Source organism: Stegastes partitus, unplaced genomic scaffold (genome assembly GCF_000690725.1).
Source record: "Stegastes partitus isolate 25-593 unplaced genomic scaffold, Stegastes_partitus-1.0.2 Scaffold3640, whole genome shotgun sequence".
Classification (NCBI taxonomy): Eukaryota; Metazoa; Chordata; class Actinopteri; family Pomacentridae; genus Stegastes; species Stegastes partitus.
Genome location: NW_007581371.1, coordinates 47,247 through 66,382, shown reverse-complemented (window position 1 = coordinate 66,382; position 19,136 = coordinate 47,247). Strand labels below are relative to the sequence as shown.

Sequence of the window (19,136 nt, the reverse complement as noted above, 5' to 3'; positions counted from 1 at the left end):
GAAGAGTTGTTAAATTCAATTAAACTGAAATCTCAAGCATTTGCTATAATAAATATCACACATCTGGCGTTCTATGCTGCAGTTTTGATTTAAAAAAGTTGTTGATTGCGATGACTTTTGGTAGCCCACTTGACTGTAATTCTTGTTTGTAACGTGCACAACAAAGATAATATTTATTTGCACTTTTAATACAAAAAACTAAAGTAATTAAAGGTTAATTCTAACTGACTAGCTAGCCAAAGTCAGTTGCAATGCTCTTGGATTCATTTTTTTTTTACAAAATGATGACTTTAAAAGACACAAACGACCCTCTTATCAGGTAAAAACAGACATGCTGCTTCGAAAAGTTTTGTAAAATTTATTCAAAGTTTATTTTTAAAAATAAATCTGGGTATTATGGCTATCTCCATATCATTTCCAAGGGTTTCTAAACAATGCTTTGTGATATCACATAATCTAAATCCGTTGCAGTCTTTCCCTAGAGGCTTGTACCGTCGGCCTGTTTGTTGAGCGACTGATGTCGAGTCTCTGCTACGTCCTCAGGACTGCAGGTCTCTGCGTCATTTAGAGATGCAGCGTTCATCTGTAAAACTAAACTCCTTTCCTCTTCTTCCCTGTTGTTGTGCAGAGCTTCTTTCGTTTCACCATCTCCGTCCCTTTTTCCGTCCACATCAGCTCCCTCCTCGTCAGCCTCCCTCTCTGGAGAAGCCTGCGAACAAGAGGCCTGTTCTATCAGCTGAGGGAAGGACTGGGAGGTGAAGGGGGACAGAGAGAAGGGGACCTTAGGGGAGGCAGATGGGGACTCATAAGGGGAACGAGAGGGCGAATTACTAGGCGAGTCATATGGAGAGAGGGAAAAGGGAACCTTGGGAGATAAAGACGGGGATTGATAAGGCGAGAGGGAGGGAGAAGCCCCAGGGGAGTCACGAGGAGAGATGGACGGGGATACTTTGGGGAAGAGGGGAGGTGCCATGGGAGAACCAGATGGGGACAGGTAAGGAGAGAGGAAGGGAGAATTGGATGGATTGATCACCGGAGAGGGCTTCATGTAGTCTGAGTCATTTGGAAAATTCTCTGTTAATGTTAGCTGAGCTGTAAGGAACTTTCCTTTGACTCCAGGTTTACTTTGGTCTGATTCAATCTGTGTTTGCTCCTTCACCTCCTCAGGCTGGAGGTGAGGAGATGCTGACGGAGGCTGCACTTCACCAGGAGTTTTCTGTGTTCGAGGCTGAAGCTGGGCGCCTTTAGCAGGTAGATCAATCTGAGTGGGTTGACATGGACTATCACTGGGCTGAGCAGTTCCTTGTCTCCCTTTCTGCAGTTTACATGTCCTCTTGGCTTTTGGCATCAGAGGCGGAGGAGGTGGCGGGGCGAGCGGCGGAGACAGAAGGGTGGACGTCTCTGTGGAAATCCGAACCTTGAGGCTGCGCTTGAACATGCGCCGTCGGCATAAAGCGGTCTGAGACTGCAGGAAAAGAGGGTTGATGAAACAGAGAGCGCCCATGCCGGAGCCATAGTCCAGCTCGCTGGGGCTGCGTGTTGTGATTGGACAAAACTCGCGGAACAAGTCGGTGTTTGGACCTGATGGTTCTGTGGCAGCGTCTGATTCAGGTGCTTTACTGAGCTGGTTGTCAGGTTGGGGAGCTGAGTCAAGCTGAGAGCTTGTTTGTGGTGCAGCAGCAGCAGGAGCAGGCGGTGCTGGTGGTACAGTGTCTTGCTTCTTGTCCTCGTCTTTCCGAGGTTTGGGTGCCTCCCGTGGCCCACGAACATTTAGGTGGGAACTCCAGAATTCTGTACAACGACACATATGTAATATTTTCACTTCATATCACCAAAAGTTACACCATGGACACCAGAGTGGATGGAAATGGCAATTTCTGCCTCTTAGTAATACTATTTAGTAATGATCATTTCATAAACTGTACAAAACAAAAGCACTTTTCACAGACTGCATAAAATATTAGACATTGTAAACACTGTGTGAAACTTACAACATCCTTAAAAGCAAGATACAAGCTAAGTTTATAGATCTATCGTTTCAATGAATCCATAAGGCTTAAACAAAAAAGGAGGTGAATTACGCAAGTTCCTTCACACCTTTTCTTTGGTTTTGATTGACATTGCATAACTTTAAAATTAAGTAATCAGTGGACAAAAGAACAAAAACACCCACATATTTTCCCAGTGTTTATGTTTGTTAGCCAGCAGTTGAGAGGTAATTACTGCTTATGTAGTATCCGTGTGCCCTGTGTAAATAAACCCTTAAAGGGCGAGGTATTTGAAGGTGATGTTACAAAATCTGCCGTGAGGAAACAAGTAAATCACCAACCTATTCCCATATGTGAGATGGACTCCAGCTCTTTGTGTGACGTCGCTTTCGCGATGGCGTCAGGAAGCTCCAGAGGGAACGGCAATACATCTCTGACACACAATATATATTAGAAACACCAACATTAGTTCTTGCAGAGCCACAGATATCGACATAAATGTATGAAAAGATGAACAACTTGTGATAATGCGAGAGAAAATGAAGAAACAAAACCTAAAGAGAAGATTGAAAAAGAGCAGCTGGGGAAAATGAGAACTGCTAAGACTAAATTGTACCTGCTGACACAGTAGAAGGAAATTAGTCTTGGGAGATCTGGAAAGCTGATGGCTGAAGTCTCCAGAGACAGAGCTGGGGATGTTTGGATATGGAGAAGGATGGTTAGCATCAGCAGTGTGGTTGTACTTCCTCTAAAGTCTCACTTTTTGGGATATTGGGCGTATAACAAATTAAATTCCTTTACACTGGGTCACTCTGAAAGCAATTATTATGTAATCATGTGTTAAATACCGCGTAATACTGAAGCAATCACAGTGTACTTTGAGCCATGAGACTTTTAATTGATTTCCTGCATTCCAGTCACCCACTGGTTATGTGAAAATATTTTAAAGAGACCAGGAAATCAATCACCTCATGGAATAGTTGGAGATAGTGTAAAACATACGAGTACAGATGAATTAATTAATTGAAAAATGTAGATACATTAATTTAAAATAAATAAATGATGTGTTTTCTTTTTTGTGTTTGCTCATATATACATAAATAATAAAGCAATAAAGTACAAACATATATAATAACAAGCTAAAACAATGCAACGAAACAAACTGTCAATTGGATGGATTGTGCCATCTGTAAGCATCTTAAAGTCGACAAATTTTGCTGATTGTTCCACTATGGATTTTAACATAACATCCACCTGGAGCAAAAGTAGGTTGTTAAATGTTGTGTTGGAGCCTTAGGTACATGTATAGATTCAGAAATTGTAACAGCATCGCAGATGTAGTCAAAACAATGCAATTTGTGATTTGACAGTGACATATTTTTGCATTCGCTTTGTAATCCATCACATTAGATTTGAATAAAGATTATAAATGTTATCATGCTGTCTGAATGTGTGAGTAGTTTGCTGGAGAGTGTCATATTAGTGAGTGTTGACGCCTTACTTTTACTGGACTGCTCCTCTATGATGCCAAACTGCTGGACGAAGGATGGCACGCTATCATCCGCCAAGCGCACACAGAGCACATTTCTCTGGGATGTGCGAGACTTTCGAACCAGGAAGTTCTGCAGGACAACACAACTGATTACTGAGTGCATGTGGAAGCATGTGGTGGGGGGACGTGGAAAGAAAAAGAAAGAAGGTGGATCATGTGTGTTCCTGACCCCTGGAGGCTCCCTTCGCAGTATGTGCAGTGCGTTGGCAGGGTTGATGGACAGCTGAAGCCAGACGGGGACTGTGAGCAGGAGTCGGTCCAGCACGCTGATGCTTCTCAGGGAACCTCGTCCCCTCTGGTGTCCCAACAACTTGCGCTGTGACGGCTGTGAGGGCTCTGGGAAATCATACAGGGGCTCCTCTTGCTGCGCCATCTAAACATATTGACATACAGGACAAATAATTATCAACAGCACTTGAAATGATCGTGCATGCTGTGTGGTTATTATGTCTCTGTGGTGCAGTGACATAACAGCAGGATGGGTGAGATTGCTGCACACACACAGACACACACACCTGCGTAATAAAAGTGCCTGGATTTGGACAGCAAGTCCAGACATGGTAAAGTGCAGCAGCTCAGACAGAGCTTAAATGAAATAGGAACCTTTAGAAAACAGATCTTTAAATTAGAGACACCAACACAACACACAAACACCACCACAAAACTTTGATTGTTAAAACAAAGGCAAATGCCACTGATTCAGTTTATTATTCTGAACGTATCAATAGACTAAATCTGACCGCACTGCCTACATGTCAACATCTGTCTGCATTCCTGCAAAACTTGTACATTACCTCCTCAGACTATGTTGCACAGTCTTCCTGCTCTACAATCACACAACTTCCCCTCCCCAAATCTAATCGGGCAGTTTTTTATTTACACAAGACCTACCTCTTTGCCTGGATCATCCATTTTTAAAAAAAGTTTTATCCCCTCCGGATCCACTTCATGTTGATATGTTCCTTTTTGTTCTTCCAACAACTTTCCTACAATGAAAAGACAACTTCTCTACCCCTACGGCCTGTCATGACGTGCGCTCACAGATCTGCAGATGTGTTTGGCTCCGCCCCCCTCAACCCACCTGACCTCACCTGCAAACAGACGTCATCACGCTGCGCGTCGGTTGCCAGACTCACGTATCGAGTGAGAAGCTTTTTCTGATATCTCTGGGCGTCATCTCTCAGGAGCCAGTTGGGAAATTTCAAATTCACAAATGTAGATTGGCAAATATAAAACCAAATTTTGTTAAATTAACTATTGACTTTGAAGAACATATTAAAACATTTAATAATATAAAAACAAAAAAGCAATAAAACTGTTAAAATATTTAAAGAACTGGTCCAAAAAGAACATTTTTTAATATATTGGGGGTTTTTTTTGTGTTTTTTTAAAAAAAACTAGCATAGATTTTAAAATTCTCAAAATACATTTATTATTATGAGCACATGTCTGTCAAATTGTTTATGTTATTTATACAATTCTTTGTGTGTCCATTCGTTGTTAAATAAAATTCTGTTATACAAAAAAAGTCTCCAGGAGCCAGTTTAAGTTGCTCTGTTGCTATTGTAATGTTACACTGCAGCTGATACACTCACAGATAGTAGAAAAACTAATTATTGACAAAATAACTGTTATAACTTAGTTGTACAATGTACAAAATATCTTTTTGTGAATTATTAGCCCACTGACAAACTCACTATTTTTGTGAAACACCAGATGTTAGGCTATGTTGCTTAATATTTGATGAATAGCAACAACTCTATTTTTTCCCACAAAAGTACAAATAGTAAAAAAAAAAAAAAAACAGGATCTACTTATCTGTCATACCAATCATGTGTTAAAGACCTTGAAAAAAAAACAAAAAGTTGTTCTGTTCAGTCAAAATATTTTTATTTAGCTAGTTTTTTTTTTAAGTTTATTTCCTAAATGTAACCATATAAAGCTATGTAAATCTCAGTCACACTCTGCACTCACTGTGATCATGGTGTGGGTTCAGTATAGATACAAAACAGGAAGGCCTTAGTTTGTCTAGACCACAGTGTGTCACATTTTATATGCGTTTTACTCTGAATAAACATGGACGTGGTGCAGTAATCGGATTAGATTCTAAAGATTTTTGGGCTGGGATAAATCTCCACCATGTCGAGAACGTAACACATGTGATTTGTGCGGTAAACAGAATTAAGCCCGTCTGTGATGCACAAATCAGTGTCCGGCAGCCCTTTGAGCTCTGTCGGTAAAACTGCGCCCCCATGGCCGCCACACAGCCTCAAGAACCCGGAGCCGGATGTGAGGTTTGAAATGCAACAGCTACAGGACCGCGTTGGGTAAGGCTTCTGTGTACTCTGCTGCCATAAATACCGCTTTCCTTTCTTTTTGTACAAAATTGAAAACGCAACATTATTATCTTATATACTTTATGGTAGCTTAAAGCAGCGAAATAGGTTTAGCTTTAGCAAACGTTTTCCGCCGCTCTGGTAAAACCATTACGTTAGCTTTAGCTAGCTTAGCTAACGTTAGCTAACGCTTCATCGTTCATGTTGGCGTTTAACAAGATGGCCAGGAGTGTCAGGAGTTTTTAGCTAACTGTTAGTCGAGCTTACAGCTCGCCGTACAAACAATTTTACAATCCCATTGGTGCTCCTTTTGTCTGCTGCTAGCTAAACTAACCGATTCAAAGACTACCTGTAACTTCATCGGATGCAATTTCGCCGCGAAAGTTAGCGGGTTTTATTAGCTTAGCTAATAATACCTGCTAACGTCAGTGCGATTATTGCTAAATGGCCATACAGTAACTCCACAGATGGATAATAACCCCATCTGGCAATCTCAGTTCAGATTAAAAATCAGCTATGATGGGCCTCTCCGGAAATTCCTGTCGAGATTGATAAACCATACGTGTTAGCTAGCTAGTGTTATTCAAAGTACCAAACTTAACCAAATGTCCTCTACGTCCTGTTTACTGTTTTGCAGATGCCTGGCTGATACAGAGATGAGCGATAACGTGAAGTTGTTTGTGGGGAACCTTCCTTTAGATGCAACTCATGATGAACTCAATAAGCTTTTTGCTCCATATGGAGAGATCAACACCTGCTCCTTGCTCAGACAGTATGCCTTCGTTACCCTGAAGGGAGAGGGGGCAGCAGACAGGTATTCAAAGCTTCATTATGTTATTGCATAGATATGATGCATGAATTGCTGATCTGTAACTGCGAAATAAGATTGAATGGAGTTTTGACCACAGGTGAATAGAGGATTGGCACTTGTGGTCAAAATAGGCTAAAAATGGAAATGCATTCCTTCTAAAGAAAAGTGTATACTAGTAATGCTCAGTATTCTGCATATGTACAATCTGTATATACACAGCAAAATACATTGTTTTACAAAAAATCTATTTATCTAGACCACAGGCAATAGAAATCACAAATATTGGTGCAACAACTGTAACAGGGAAAAAAAGAAATGCATCATTGCAAATTGTTAACTAATTTATTCTCAAAAAAAGTTACTGTTTATATAATATCATCTGGGGGAAGAAGTTAATGTTTTAGCAAATTAATTTGTTGTTTGTCTTGTAAACATAAGCTGAAAATAAGAAAATGTGCATATCAGTGATGCTCAGTCTAAACTGTACAATGTTGTGCGCCTAGTATTCTGCATATGTACAGTCTGTTTATACACAACAACATACAATATGTAAGAAAAATTATTGAAAACATTTGTCTAGAACATAAGCAAGTGTAAACATTAACTAGTGGTGCGACAGCTGTCTTGGTTGTCTTCCACACTGGCATCATGTCCTGATCATGTTCTGGCAATTTTACGGATGACCCACTGTTTTAGATTTTCTGCATATAGTACAACATGAACATTATGTTTGGTTACCATGAACATTACTGTGTAAAAAAAAAAATGCATTGTATTCCTCACTTTGAACGTAATTTTTCTGAAGTGTGAACGATGAAAACTTTAATGAGCTATGAACACTATGAAAAGGCAGAAGGATAGAATTCCCCATAAAGCTCTAAAGCTTCCCTAATAGAGATGACAGACTGCATGGTTTAATGTAGCAGTATCTTAAAAACTTTGAGTTACGTATTGTGCCGCTATTGAAAACAATATCATAAGCTGATCAGCTAAAGAGACTTGGGGTTTTTCAGTCTGTTGAAAGTTTGATGCATGTAATGTTCTATGAAAAAGTCAGTAAAAAAAAAAAAAAAGACTAGTGTTTGTATTTGTTCTATTCAATCTGTTCTGTCATTGATTTTTTTTTTCATATTTGTAACTTCATTTAAAATGTTGTTACTCTTAGTGCCATCTGTTGTACATCTGATGACAATTAAAATGACTGTGTTCTTACTCCCAAAGGGCCATACGGCATCTTGATGGCAAAGAGTACAGAGGCAGACCCCTGGTGGTTGAGGAATCTCGCGCACGCCCACCAAACTCCACTAAAGTGTTTGTGGGAAACCTCAGTGCGACATGTTCAGCAGATGACTTGCATGGACTGTTCTCAACCTTTGGAAGGGTTTTAGACTGTGATAAAGTCAAAGGTAAAGTGAAAAGCCTATAACCAGTAGAGTTGGTACAAAAAGAAAAAAATGTATGAAGTGAGGTGTTGTAGAAATTTGTACCTATACTTAACTGACATAATATATTTTGCGCAAAAACAGTGCAAGATAGGAATGCTCTTATTAGATTACCATGTTCTGTATTTGATTTAGTAAGTTTTCTGGGAGCACAGTTGCATCCAGACAACAATGGTTAAATATTAAATACAAATTTAAAACAAATATTGGATGCACATGTTTAATTTTGAAGTCTGTCTCATGCAAACACTTATCTCCCTGTTTCTTGTACACAACAGCAAGATTATGCTCAAATGTCGGCTATGCGTTTGTGCATATGGAGAGGAAGGAGGACGCCCTGGCAGCTATCGAGGCACTCAATGGGACCATGTTCAAGGGACGTCAGCTGGCTGTGGAGCTGTCCAAAGCCCAACCTTTGATCAACCAGATTGTTACAGGTGGAAATTCAACTAATGCTGGAGGTAGTTTAGCAGCACATGAAGCAGGATACATTTGTGTTCTGTGAATAATAAAATGCGACAACTCATACCTATGCTCTCTTGTTTTCTGTTTCCCTTTGCTTGTAGGTGGCAGAGAGGGTCTTCTCCCCAGACCACCTCCATCACTAGAGCATCATCAGAGTCAGGCAGCTGTGCTTGCTGCAGCTGCAGCAGCTGCTGCTGGACTACCCATACAGGTCAGTTTATTCTTTCGCAGGAATTTCCACTGCCACGGGAAACCTTCTTGTCACGATCTTTGAAAGTTACGAGTTATGGACAAAACAAAACAGCACTTGTTAGGAGACAAATTAGATCAAGTAGACATTTTGTGAACTTATTTTCACACTTTCCAGGCCACATTCTTGTGCTATCCTGTAGTGTTTATCTAAATTAGATTAGAGTATATCACCAAACTTATCGCATGTCTTGTCTTTCCTTGCAGGTTCAACAAAGTGTCCATAATTCGTTTTACAACACCACATCTTTTGACCCCACCTACGCTGCTCTCAAGGGTATCACAAGTGCTAAAGGTGCAGATGGGGTCATATACGGTGCTCTTGCCAGCCAAGTGTATGGATCTGTTGCTGACCAAGTGTATCAAGATATGGCAAATCACAATACCACAGTAAGCGCCGCCGTTGAAGAGGTAGAGCCGCAGACTGCACCAGATCCAACAACGCTGTTCGAGGCAGCAAGAGCAAAGTTCTTTCAGGAGGGACAGAAGGTCTGTTAAAATTTGAGTAAAAATGTACAATGTACTTTTACTGTGTGTTTTTATGGCACTAACAGGATTTTTCCATTTATTCACTGACATGTTTTGAATGAAAGGTTCTGGCAGAGCAGCAGGCAGGGAGAAAGGCAGCAGCATCTGAAAATGAACGGGATCGCAGCCCAATAAGAGGAAATCGAGCCCCTCTACTTCCTGACCCTGTTCCGGGTTCGTTTGCCCAGATACGACCCAAGCGCCGCGCCCTGCTGCCAACGCCACCTGGAGGACCTGAAGACACTGCAGTTGCCACCACAACTCCTGAAGGGTCAGACCCTGTTGCTAGGTACACACAGCACATTCTAATATAGGATGGAGCTAGAAGAAAAATAAGCGTGTTAATTCTTCTTACACATGATGCAATATTGATAGTAATTAACATAGCAATAGTTTACGTAACCTAGCACTTACCAAAAACAGTGATTACAAAGTGTGTTTCAAAGAAACATGAAATTACAAATTTCTACTCTCTCTTCTGTGTCCCTCTGATCTATTCTCCACCTGTAACCTGTACTCCAGGTCGTACACAGAGTACTACCAACAAATGCATCAGTACCAACAGTATCAACAGTACCAGCAACAGTACCAGTACCTCCAGTATGCCTACACGAATCCTCCTCCGCCACCTCCTCCACCTCCACCGGCAACCACACAGGCACAAGCCTCCACCACAGCCCCCGCACCCCCGGGGACGTACACAGCACCCCCCTCAACATATGCCGCATCGGGAGCCTACCCCCCACCAGGAACGTACGACACTTCGGGAAGCTACGACGCCTCATCTGGGAGCTACGACACTTCATCTGGGAACTACGATGCCTCGTCGGGTAGCTACGACGCCTCGGCAGGCTATGACACATCAGGAGGCTACGGAGCGTCAGGAGCTTATGATTCTTCAGGAGCTTACGCAGCAGCGGGAAGCTACTCCACATCCACACCGTATGAGCAGACACCCGCACACGGGCAACCCATGCCCCAGCGCCATGATTACCCTTACCACACGCCAGAACCCCCTTATCGATAGTCCCACCCCCACACGCTCCTTACACACTGCAGGTGTGTGTGTGTGTGTGTGCGCGCGCGCGCATGTGTATTTACATAAGGGACAGTTTAAAGAGGAAATACAGAGAGGGAGGAAAGTTGTAATTCGAATGTGCATTAAATTTGAAGCATCTCCCCTTTTTCTTCATTTTGGCTAACCTGATCTCTAGTTTGTTTGTCACTGAATGGCTACTGAGTTAAGTGGGTGATTACATGAGTTGGCAAAGTCGTTGGACCAGTGGAGATAAGGGGGGCAGGTAATATTGGAATGTTGTCGAGCATTCATAGTTTCTGTTACGTGTTGTGGAGGCATAGCTGGATCCTTGTTGAATGTTGAAGGAGCTGAAACCTTGCCTGGGACATGAGACTCAGACAGCATTGGATCTCTTCAGAGAGGCTTTTTAGTGCTGGAAGAAGGCCTTTTATATACTCTCCATAAAAATGTGAACATAATTTCCCTGCTGCGTGGTGATCTGTCCAGTCCAATATTTATCTCAGTATATCTTTAACTGTACCATCGCACAATTCAGGTAAGCCATAAAATGAAAAATATGGCTCAATAAATAGCAAATTAATAGGTTTAATCGATTCAAACAGATGAACTGGCATCCCGGCAAAATTAGACTAAATTGCCTTTGGTTTTTTCCAAAAACTATTTATTCTCTACAGACACATACTCCTTCATGATGGCTAATTTTAAATATATACTCAGTGTCAACTTATCGATCTTTTCGGAGGCTGCAATTTGTAGTGCCATTAAGCTGTATTGTATTCTACTGACAAATGATTATTTTGTCCACTAATTTATTTATCAATCAGAGTGGACTAAATAGTAGAAACATCTCTCTGTATAATGCAGTACAGTTCTACAACACTACAAACTCCATCCTCCACAAAGGTCATGAAGTAAACTTTCAGTAAAGCAGCAACAGAAATGGAACCTCATACATCAACCTCATACAATTAGAATTTACTGCAGGACTGCTGAATGATTCTGCAGTTTTAGGTAGATTTACCTGATAACCTGGTATGTGAGCGTGTCCAAGGCCACTTCTTGAAGTGGTTTATGAATACTTTTTCTGCAGTATATAATAGGCCTTGGTTTGACTTCAGTTGCATTTACCCTTTTGAAACAGTCAGCCTTGTCATCCTGACTAGTGTTACATGGAATTCTTTTAATTTGGTAGACATCACGAATTGACTTGTTGGAATTGACCTTGTAGCTCTGATTGTAGTGCAGTCCACTTAACTCTAGAAATGAGGGGTTTGGGTTTTGCAATTTTTTTTTAAAGCTTACCTGTTGTTTTTTACAGTGAAAGGACTGACTGTGCAGTAAGCTTCTAGTCCCAGAGGTCTTCCTGTTAACTCAGGAGCGTTTGGCTGACTCACCATGAATATGACCATTGTGTGATAAAGGATGCTTGAACTTTCATTGTTAGGAGAGAAAGCCAAATTCAAACTTTGAGTGTGACTGACAACCACAGAGTAAAAACACAGGACACGTGTTGTCAGTGATTAAATTAAAGTACATGAGTGGTTGTTCTCTTTGGAGCGATTTGTCATAATTTACTGTGTTTCTTTTTTTCCTACTAAGCCCAGGCTTTAAGTGTATCTCAAGGTCTATACAAACAAATCAAGATGGAGCATAAGTCCCAATCTCAGGAGTTGAACAGTTTTTGGTTAAAGGTCAGTGTTTGCCTCTAAAACGTCAGAACAGAATCTTTAAGTAATTTTGCTGTCATTGACAGTACTTTCTTTCTCTTTCAGTTTGGTGTTGAATTGTTATCAGAACATTCTGTGTGAAAAGCAAGTTGAATGCATCCACATCTTTCTTTATTTTAGGCAATACTCAGTTGAACCCAGCTATTTGATAGAAGTGTTTTATTTTTTTTGTTGGCTTTGTACATATGTGAATTTCTAAAAGCCAGGGGGAATGTCAACAAGTAACGCATGGCCGATGAGCATCACATAGTTAATTTTTCAATTGGTTTTTTGACATTTTCTATCATTAGCTTTTGTTTGAGTCTCATGAGCTGCTGTCATGCTTCTGCTCTCGTGGAAATTATTGGTGATTTAGAGGGAATGTCGAGCTTAGTTTTCATACCAGAAGATGTACAATTTGGTACTCGTGTAAATACTTGAAACATTATTTGAAACTGAGAAAGCGATGCCAACCAACTTTTGGTAAAAAATATTGACTGTTAATAATAAGATGAAGTGATTGTATTTCTTACTAAACAGTTGGAAACCCGATGAAGAAGTACAGTTGAGTTGTTGTACCGAACTCTTCTCAAAAAAAAAGAGGCAACCAAGTCGTATGGCTGAAAACGATTACCATCATGTTTGTAGCATGTAGCGAGTGGAGCGGAGCCATCGCGGCGTCAGTGTGTGTGAACGAAATCTGCTGTTAAATCTTTGAATGATTTGAAGTGCAGAGAAACTGGAGAACAAAGCGATTGACCGTTTGAGCAGAGATTAAGTACACATGCTTTTTTTTTTTGCCTAAATGCAGTGCAGTGGTGTGTGGCTGGTGTGTGTAGCATAGTGTTATTGTCAGAGTGGATATGAGGTGACAGTTTTGGTGCTGCAGGTGATATGAAGGTTGTTTTGGATTTTGTAAAGGCCGCCGATTTTCTCGGGCGGCAGCGAGAAGAGCCGATGACCTTTCCTTTTCTTTCTTCTGATCTCACCAGAAGCACACATCCTTTTGACACACGGCTAGGATTACTGGCTTTCTCTGCATTCTTATCACACCTAGAAAACTGTCCAACTCCACACTCCAGACGTATTTCAGCTGGGTTTCATTGCATTTCACTCATGTAACGCAGGTTACACGTGCAAGTGATACTAATGCACACCTGATTCCACCTGTATTTTCTAACTTACAGCAGTTGCTCTGATGTGATTGTACCACACATTAGCTGCTCATCTTATTTCTCATTCGGCACCTGATCTGACGGTGCCGTGTTAGGTTTTAAGTGACACATAGCCTCTCTACATTGTCCACATTATTCCACCTTCTCCATGTGAACTGTTAGTTGCATGCCTTGTTGTTGCTGCTGCTCCAGCCACCTTCTTCCTCTTGCTGATTATTGCAGCTAGAGTGGGAGGGAGCCAAACTGAGCCCTTGCCCTGGACGTACGCCACACGCAGCTGTAGCGTGGGATGGGGAAAACAGCAGCGTTAGGCCTGAAACTGCTGTGGACGATGGGGTGTCCCCCCACTAAGGTAAACACTCAGACCACACACTCCTGCCCCTCCCCGAAAACACGCGTACACACTCACAAACACACGCATACAGTACAGACACAACTATGTCCATACTTCTTAATCCTTACCTGCCTTCAGGGATTTTGATTTGTCAGGATTTTTTGGAAATGTACCTCCCATCTGTTTTTTCTTTTTTTTCCAATGGGAGATTAAACTTTGTCCTGCTTTTGATTTTCCTGTCCCCGCCATGTTTCCCTCCCCAAGCATACTCTGCTCATACATTCCTGCTCCCAACGTGACCACTCACGCAACCTTTTGAGGACATCTGTACCACCGTTAGTCTAAATCTGAACGCTTTGTGCAGCAGGCGTGTCGTCGTTAGTGCATCCTGTATCTAACAGCCTGTCACTGAAGAGTACCAGGCAATCACGGCTGATCAGAGCTGGATTCAGGACATTTAGGTAGGATGGGTTGTTTTAGTTTTTGTAAACGCGCCCCTGCGGCCACTTCGGGGTTAAGTGCCTTGCTTAAGAGCACACTGGTAGGCCCTCCATTTCAGAGTTGAATAACCTGGCTCAGGATCGGTTGCTGGTTCAACGCTCGACTCCCCTTCTCCCCCAAAACGATTTTTGATGCCACATTCAACTTGTATGAATGACAATGAACACAAATACTACCATGTTGTTTTAAATTACATTTTGTCCTATGTTCTTTGAAATGTTTAATTATCAATAAATGAATTTCAACCGAAACTACACCTTCTCTGTGTGAATATTTGAAAGATGTCAGATGCTTTATGAGTACTTCGTAAAGTGAAGCATAGCGGCGCAGTCACCAAAAAACTCTCCAGTTCGGCATCAGATGACGTTTTATTCCATTTTCTTCCAAAAACATCAATCTATGCTTTTCAAATAAAAACCAATAATTTGATAACAATCCAAACCTGATGATAATTCAGTCGCTTTAATATACAAAAAAAGAAAGTGAGAAGAAATTGAGGGTATGGGACCTCACGCCCTGCTAACAAGACTGTTTCATGGACACTGCTGAGTTTCATGCCCTCAACAACAATGAACAGTTTACAGATGGACACTAGAGTACTGAATGAGTGTGATGAACGCAGTATAGACAGATGTACTGAGGTAATATTCTCAGTAGGCTTTTGTACGTAAATGGACAAAGGGGTGGAGCGTAAAACTGCAGAGACATCATGCGCCATTCGCTGGCATAATGACATGGAAATGCAGCAGTTTCTACTCTGGCATCATAAGTCCGGTTTCCAGCAGCCAGACTAATCCGTGAAGTTGCTTCATCGGTGAGTACAAAGATTTTTTTTCTAAATGCGTTGAGAATCTGCAATCAGTAGGCAATTGAAAGTCTTCCTTTCTAGGAAGTCCTACAAGCAACCCAATGTTGAGAGTACACGTTGATTTAAGTTCACCTTTTGGTGAGTTGGATTGCATGTACAAGATTTGTGTACTTTGTGCAGATTCTGGGATGGAGAACTTAGAGAAAATCTATTTCTCTTACAGACCCACCTTTCAAAACTCTTTATCTCAAACTACTCAGTCTGAGAAACTTGTCTCAGGGCGCTTTTAGGAAATCCCACCGCAGATAAAATATAACTTCTATATTTTGCCTTACAGGTTTTATTCTCAGTCCCTTTCTTTGACTTAGCAGGGTAGAGGGAAAGTAAGGAAGAGTAAATTCTTGCTAAATAAACTTTTACTACAAAAAATAAAACGTACAGAGATTTGACAGACATGGGGCAGGGAAAAGTAGTTCATTTTACCCATCTGTGTTTTCACAGTGGGGGTTTGAAAACAACACGACTGATCTCATCACCCCTTGTCCGGCTCTGTACACTCTCTGGCCTGCTTTGCCAAAAATTGCTCAAAACAGAGTTGAAGCTTCTGTTGAATCCAAGCCTGGTTTCAGGAAACCAGTCTGCGCTTTTGAGAGCATGACTGGAAACTAATAAGTCTACTTGATGGCAACAGACAGGACAAGACTGGGCAAAACACATTAAAAACACCACACAAAGTGGACCAGACCAAACACGTATTACAGTACTGAGACTTCCAATCACAACCTCCCATGATGCTGCTGGCATAGTATGAAAAAGGAGCGAGCATTCAAACACACGTATTGAAAATAGCAACGCTTTAATAAAGAGCGATTTTACAAGACTGCAATGTCTAGCTAGCTAGGTGATAATTGGCATTGACATCCATGGTGTTTTACAGAGATGCAGTTATGGTAACTGGGTTTGAAGTTTGATGGGTTACTTGCAAGTTGCATTTCTGCATGCGAGGCAGCCTTCAAACAGTTACAGACCCTACATTGTAAAACAGTTGATTATGAATGTCAATGAACGTTCATGTCAAGAGGTAAGTAAAAAATCTCATGGAGAAATTTCCTTAACGTTTTTCCAAACACACCGGTAAGTGAGAGTTCACACAATGGTCATGCTTTTACCGGGCACACAAGCCAATAAAAAGACGACACTTAATCATGCAAAAAAAAGACAGTTTCTTTGTCTCTAAAAAATAAAAGAACAAAAAAAAAATCCTTGGAGTTCTGATATCATCCATCCGTAGTGACCTTGAATAAGAAGAAGCTGCGCTTTGATGATGACTTTGGTGCAAAAAAATGTTCCTGTTTTGAAGAGGACAGACCCTGTCCTGTCCACTTCCTTGATGAAGACACTCTTGGTATAGACCAGTTGTGATAGTTTACCCCTAACCCCCCGCCCTCCCGACCCCACCCCCGTTCCTCCTCGAGATGGACACAAACATCACGAACATCGACCCGAGCCCACCCACCCATCCCTGGATGATGACACCTTCAAAATACAACCATTCAACACACAGATACAGCAATAAATTGTCCCACGTACAGTACGTCATCCAATGGGGCTTCGATCACTTTACAGAGAGAGCACGTCTAAAAACACATGAACGGCATTACCTATATACAGAGGACACAGTAACAGTCAGAGGTTGGCCCAGGATGGATCGAGCTGCGTTGTGGGAGTGAAGTGCACAATGAAAAGAGCATTCAGCTGACAGAGAAAGACAAACCACTGGAACAAGGAATAATGGAGGAGAGTGAAACAACAGTGTTCCAAAGGAGATACCCAAATGTCAGCTGACCACTTATTTAGATCTCCGTTCAAAGGTGAAACCTCAGAGAATATCTGCCTGCTCTGTGATGATTTCTAACTCAAGTCTCTCTCGCTCTGCTGGTAGTAGAGTTGTAGCTGCAGGGAGATTGGTTTTTGCGTTGCCAGCAGTTACAGTTCAAGCTTGAATCACAACAATACGGCAACATAAGAGTTGCAATTCTCTGATGATCTTGTTAGAAATCACCAGCCTGTGCAGCTCCAGCTGTCTGGAGAGGTTCGCCTCAGACTCGCTTTGAGATTCCAAATCTCATGACTCAGGGCTTTTTTTTGTTGTTGCGTTTTTCAGCAGATGAGTGATCCTAGAGCCACCTTAAATTGATGTTTGTGTTGTACAGACTGAGACACGGTCACAATAACACTCATTGCTAAGTTAGTACACGCTACCGGCTCGCTAGAGACACTCTGGTCTCTAACCGAGGAACATGACCCTGTTTATCTCTATGGGAAGGCATGTGCACACAAACACACATACAGTACATGTACATAGAACAGACACAATCAATAGAAAACGACTTCATCCCCAATCGATTATTGCCCCTTTCGACTGTACATCCCAGCAATGATTTTAGGTTTTTGTGCAGCAGAGCATTGCCCCCTCTTCGAAGGTTTGTGCTATATATAAATATCATCTGACTGTGGGTCTAACTTGCCCTTGGATCTGCCAGAAAATCCACATTAACATTTAACGTCTCATTAAAGCCTCCCCATCTCTGGCTGTCCGAATTAATCAGTATGCCGTCACTGCAGGCATTACTAAGGTCGCGATCGACAGGCGCTGGCCTCAGTTGCCTTCCGACGGTCTGGCCTTCATTTGACTCCCCCAACTGACCTTTAGCTGTCCTGTCCTTAAATGTTAACACTACATTAACAGACCTTTCTGTGTTAGCAATGTCTTTAATTCCTCCAGGTGGAGGTGAGACATCTGCTGTGAGTAATTTCCCTTATCTGGTCTTTTTTGAGGCGAAAAGGACTTGACAGGAGACTAATTTTGGACAGGACAAATGCTCAGGACAGAGAGGGTATCGTGCAGTTGGGAGTTAGACCATTTCTGATTGGCTAAACTGAGAATCACCTTCCTGCTAATTATCCACTCACCTCTCTGTCTGGCTCTCAGTGCATTTTTCACTACTTTTAGAGCAGTACGGGTATTTAACAGAACAGGTTATAAAACAAACTCAAAAAAACGAAATCCCCAAAAAAACAGCATTCTGTAGAGAAACCTGAAGTGGACGCACAAAGAAGTACAACACTACAGCAGAAAACGCTTCTTAACAGGCTACAGATGGGTTGAAAAGACAGTAATGAGGTTGCATGATATTGCACAGCTGTAGAGGAGGAAAAAAAGAAAAAGAAACCAAATACACAGTGTGTACAGCACGTCCCCCAAGTAGCAAAGTTAGTGTGAGAGGTTTGTTTACATCCAAATGCGATGCCTGGGTCTGGCTCAGTGCTTTCGTCAGTTAGTTCCAGTGCAGTAACACGTTGGTACCTGGCAACACAAGTAATGACATCAGGTACCAAAAGAGAAAACACGCAAAAGTGCATACTCTACACAGCTACGTCCATCCACAGTCACACAAGCGCGCCCACAAATCATTGTTTTACGCCGGATTCTTGATGTGAAGTTGGCAATTAAGAACAAACAGAGCTCATAAAAAGACTCAAAACAGTGATGTTGACGCAGCACGCTGAAATGTAGAAAAAGGGACACGCACACACACGCATTCAAATCAATAACTTCTGACATCAGGTAATGGATGACACGCAAACCGGGAACCGATCTGAACGAGATGCTAAAATCACCTACACAGAAAATACACCCTTGGCAAAGTTCACATTGAGTAAAGTGCCAGCAAACGATCCAATCAGAGAAAGAGACGTGTCCTCCAAGTTTGATTCAGTTGTGGGGATGGAGAGGGACGTTGGTAAGCCTTTGTACAAGAAATTATCAGGGTAAAAGGGGGTGGGTCGGGAAGTGGCAATAGAGCTTCTACACTTCCACAGAGTCTGTCTTCATAGCGTCATCACAGGTCGTAATTGCCATTTGAACTGGCAAATCAAACAGAGGATGAGTGGGATTGATGCGGAGCCTCTGGTGCCCCCCAGCACTATAGATTCAAAGACAGAGAGATCAGTAGCCACATGGAGAGAGGAGAGGAGATTAGAGGGTCAGGTGACATGGAAACTGACATCAGCATCTCATTCTTTATCCATCCTCTGGTCCGCTCTCCGTCTTCCTCTCCCCTCCCTGTTCCTCTCTGCCCTCTTCTTTCTTCCTCCTGCACTGGATTTGGTTCTGGATTTGTGTTCGCCGTCGCCTCTTT

General features: G+C 41.9%; 2 protein-coding genes across 4 annotated transcripts; one reads left to right on the top strand and one right to left on the bottom strand.

Moving 5' to 3' along the window:
• Window positions 1–338: 338 nt before the first annotated feature.
• Window positions 339–4,561, bottom strand: LOC103375971 (ras and Rab interactor 2-like). Its single transcript, XM_008306290.1, has 6 exons — window positions 4,432–4,561; window positions 3,710–3,913; window positions 3,490–3,610; window positions 2,605–2,677; window positions 2,330–2,421; window positions 339–1,791 (listed from the first exon to the last, which is right to left on the bottom strand). The coding sequence occupies exons 1-6, from the start codon at window positions 4,450–4,452 to the stop codon at window positions 479–481; spliced, it is 1,824 nt and encodes a 607-aa protein (XP_008304512.1). The 5' UTR covers window positions 4,453–4,561; the 3' UTR covers window positions 339–478.
• A 1,244-nt stretch (window positions 4,562–5,805) lies between these two features.
• On the top strand, window positions 5,806–14,377 carry rbm14a (RNA binding motif protein 14a). Of its 3 annotated transcripts, none has more exons than XM_008306288.1 (8): window positions 5,806–5,867; window positions 6,514–6,690; window positions 7,909–8,093; window positions 8,408–8,566; window positions 8,696–8,805; window positions 9,051–9,332; window positions 9,437–9,660; window positions 9,894–14,377. In XM_008306288.1, the coding sequence occupies exons 1-8, from the start codon at window positions 5,842–5,844 to the stop codon at window positions 10,396–10,398; spliced, it is 1,668 nt and encodes a 555-aa protein (XP_008304510.1). In that variant the 5' UTR covers window positions 5,806–5,841; the 3' UTR covers window positions 10,399–14,377. The 3 variants fall into 3 exon arrangements, with proteins under 3 accessions (XP_008304510.1, XP_008304509.1, XP_008304508.1); XM_008306287.1 differs by having other exon boundaries at window positions 8,408–8,590; window positions 9,437–9,642; XM_008306286.1 differs by having other exon boundaries at window positions 8,408–8,590.
• Window positions 14,378–19,136: the final 4,759 nt, after the last annotated feature.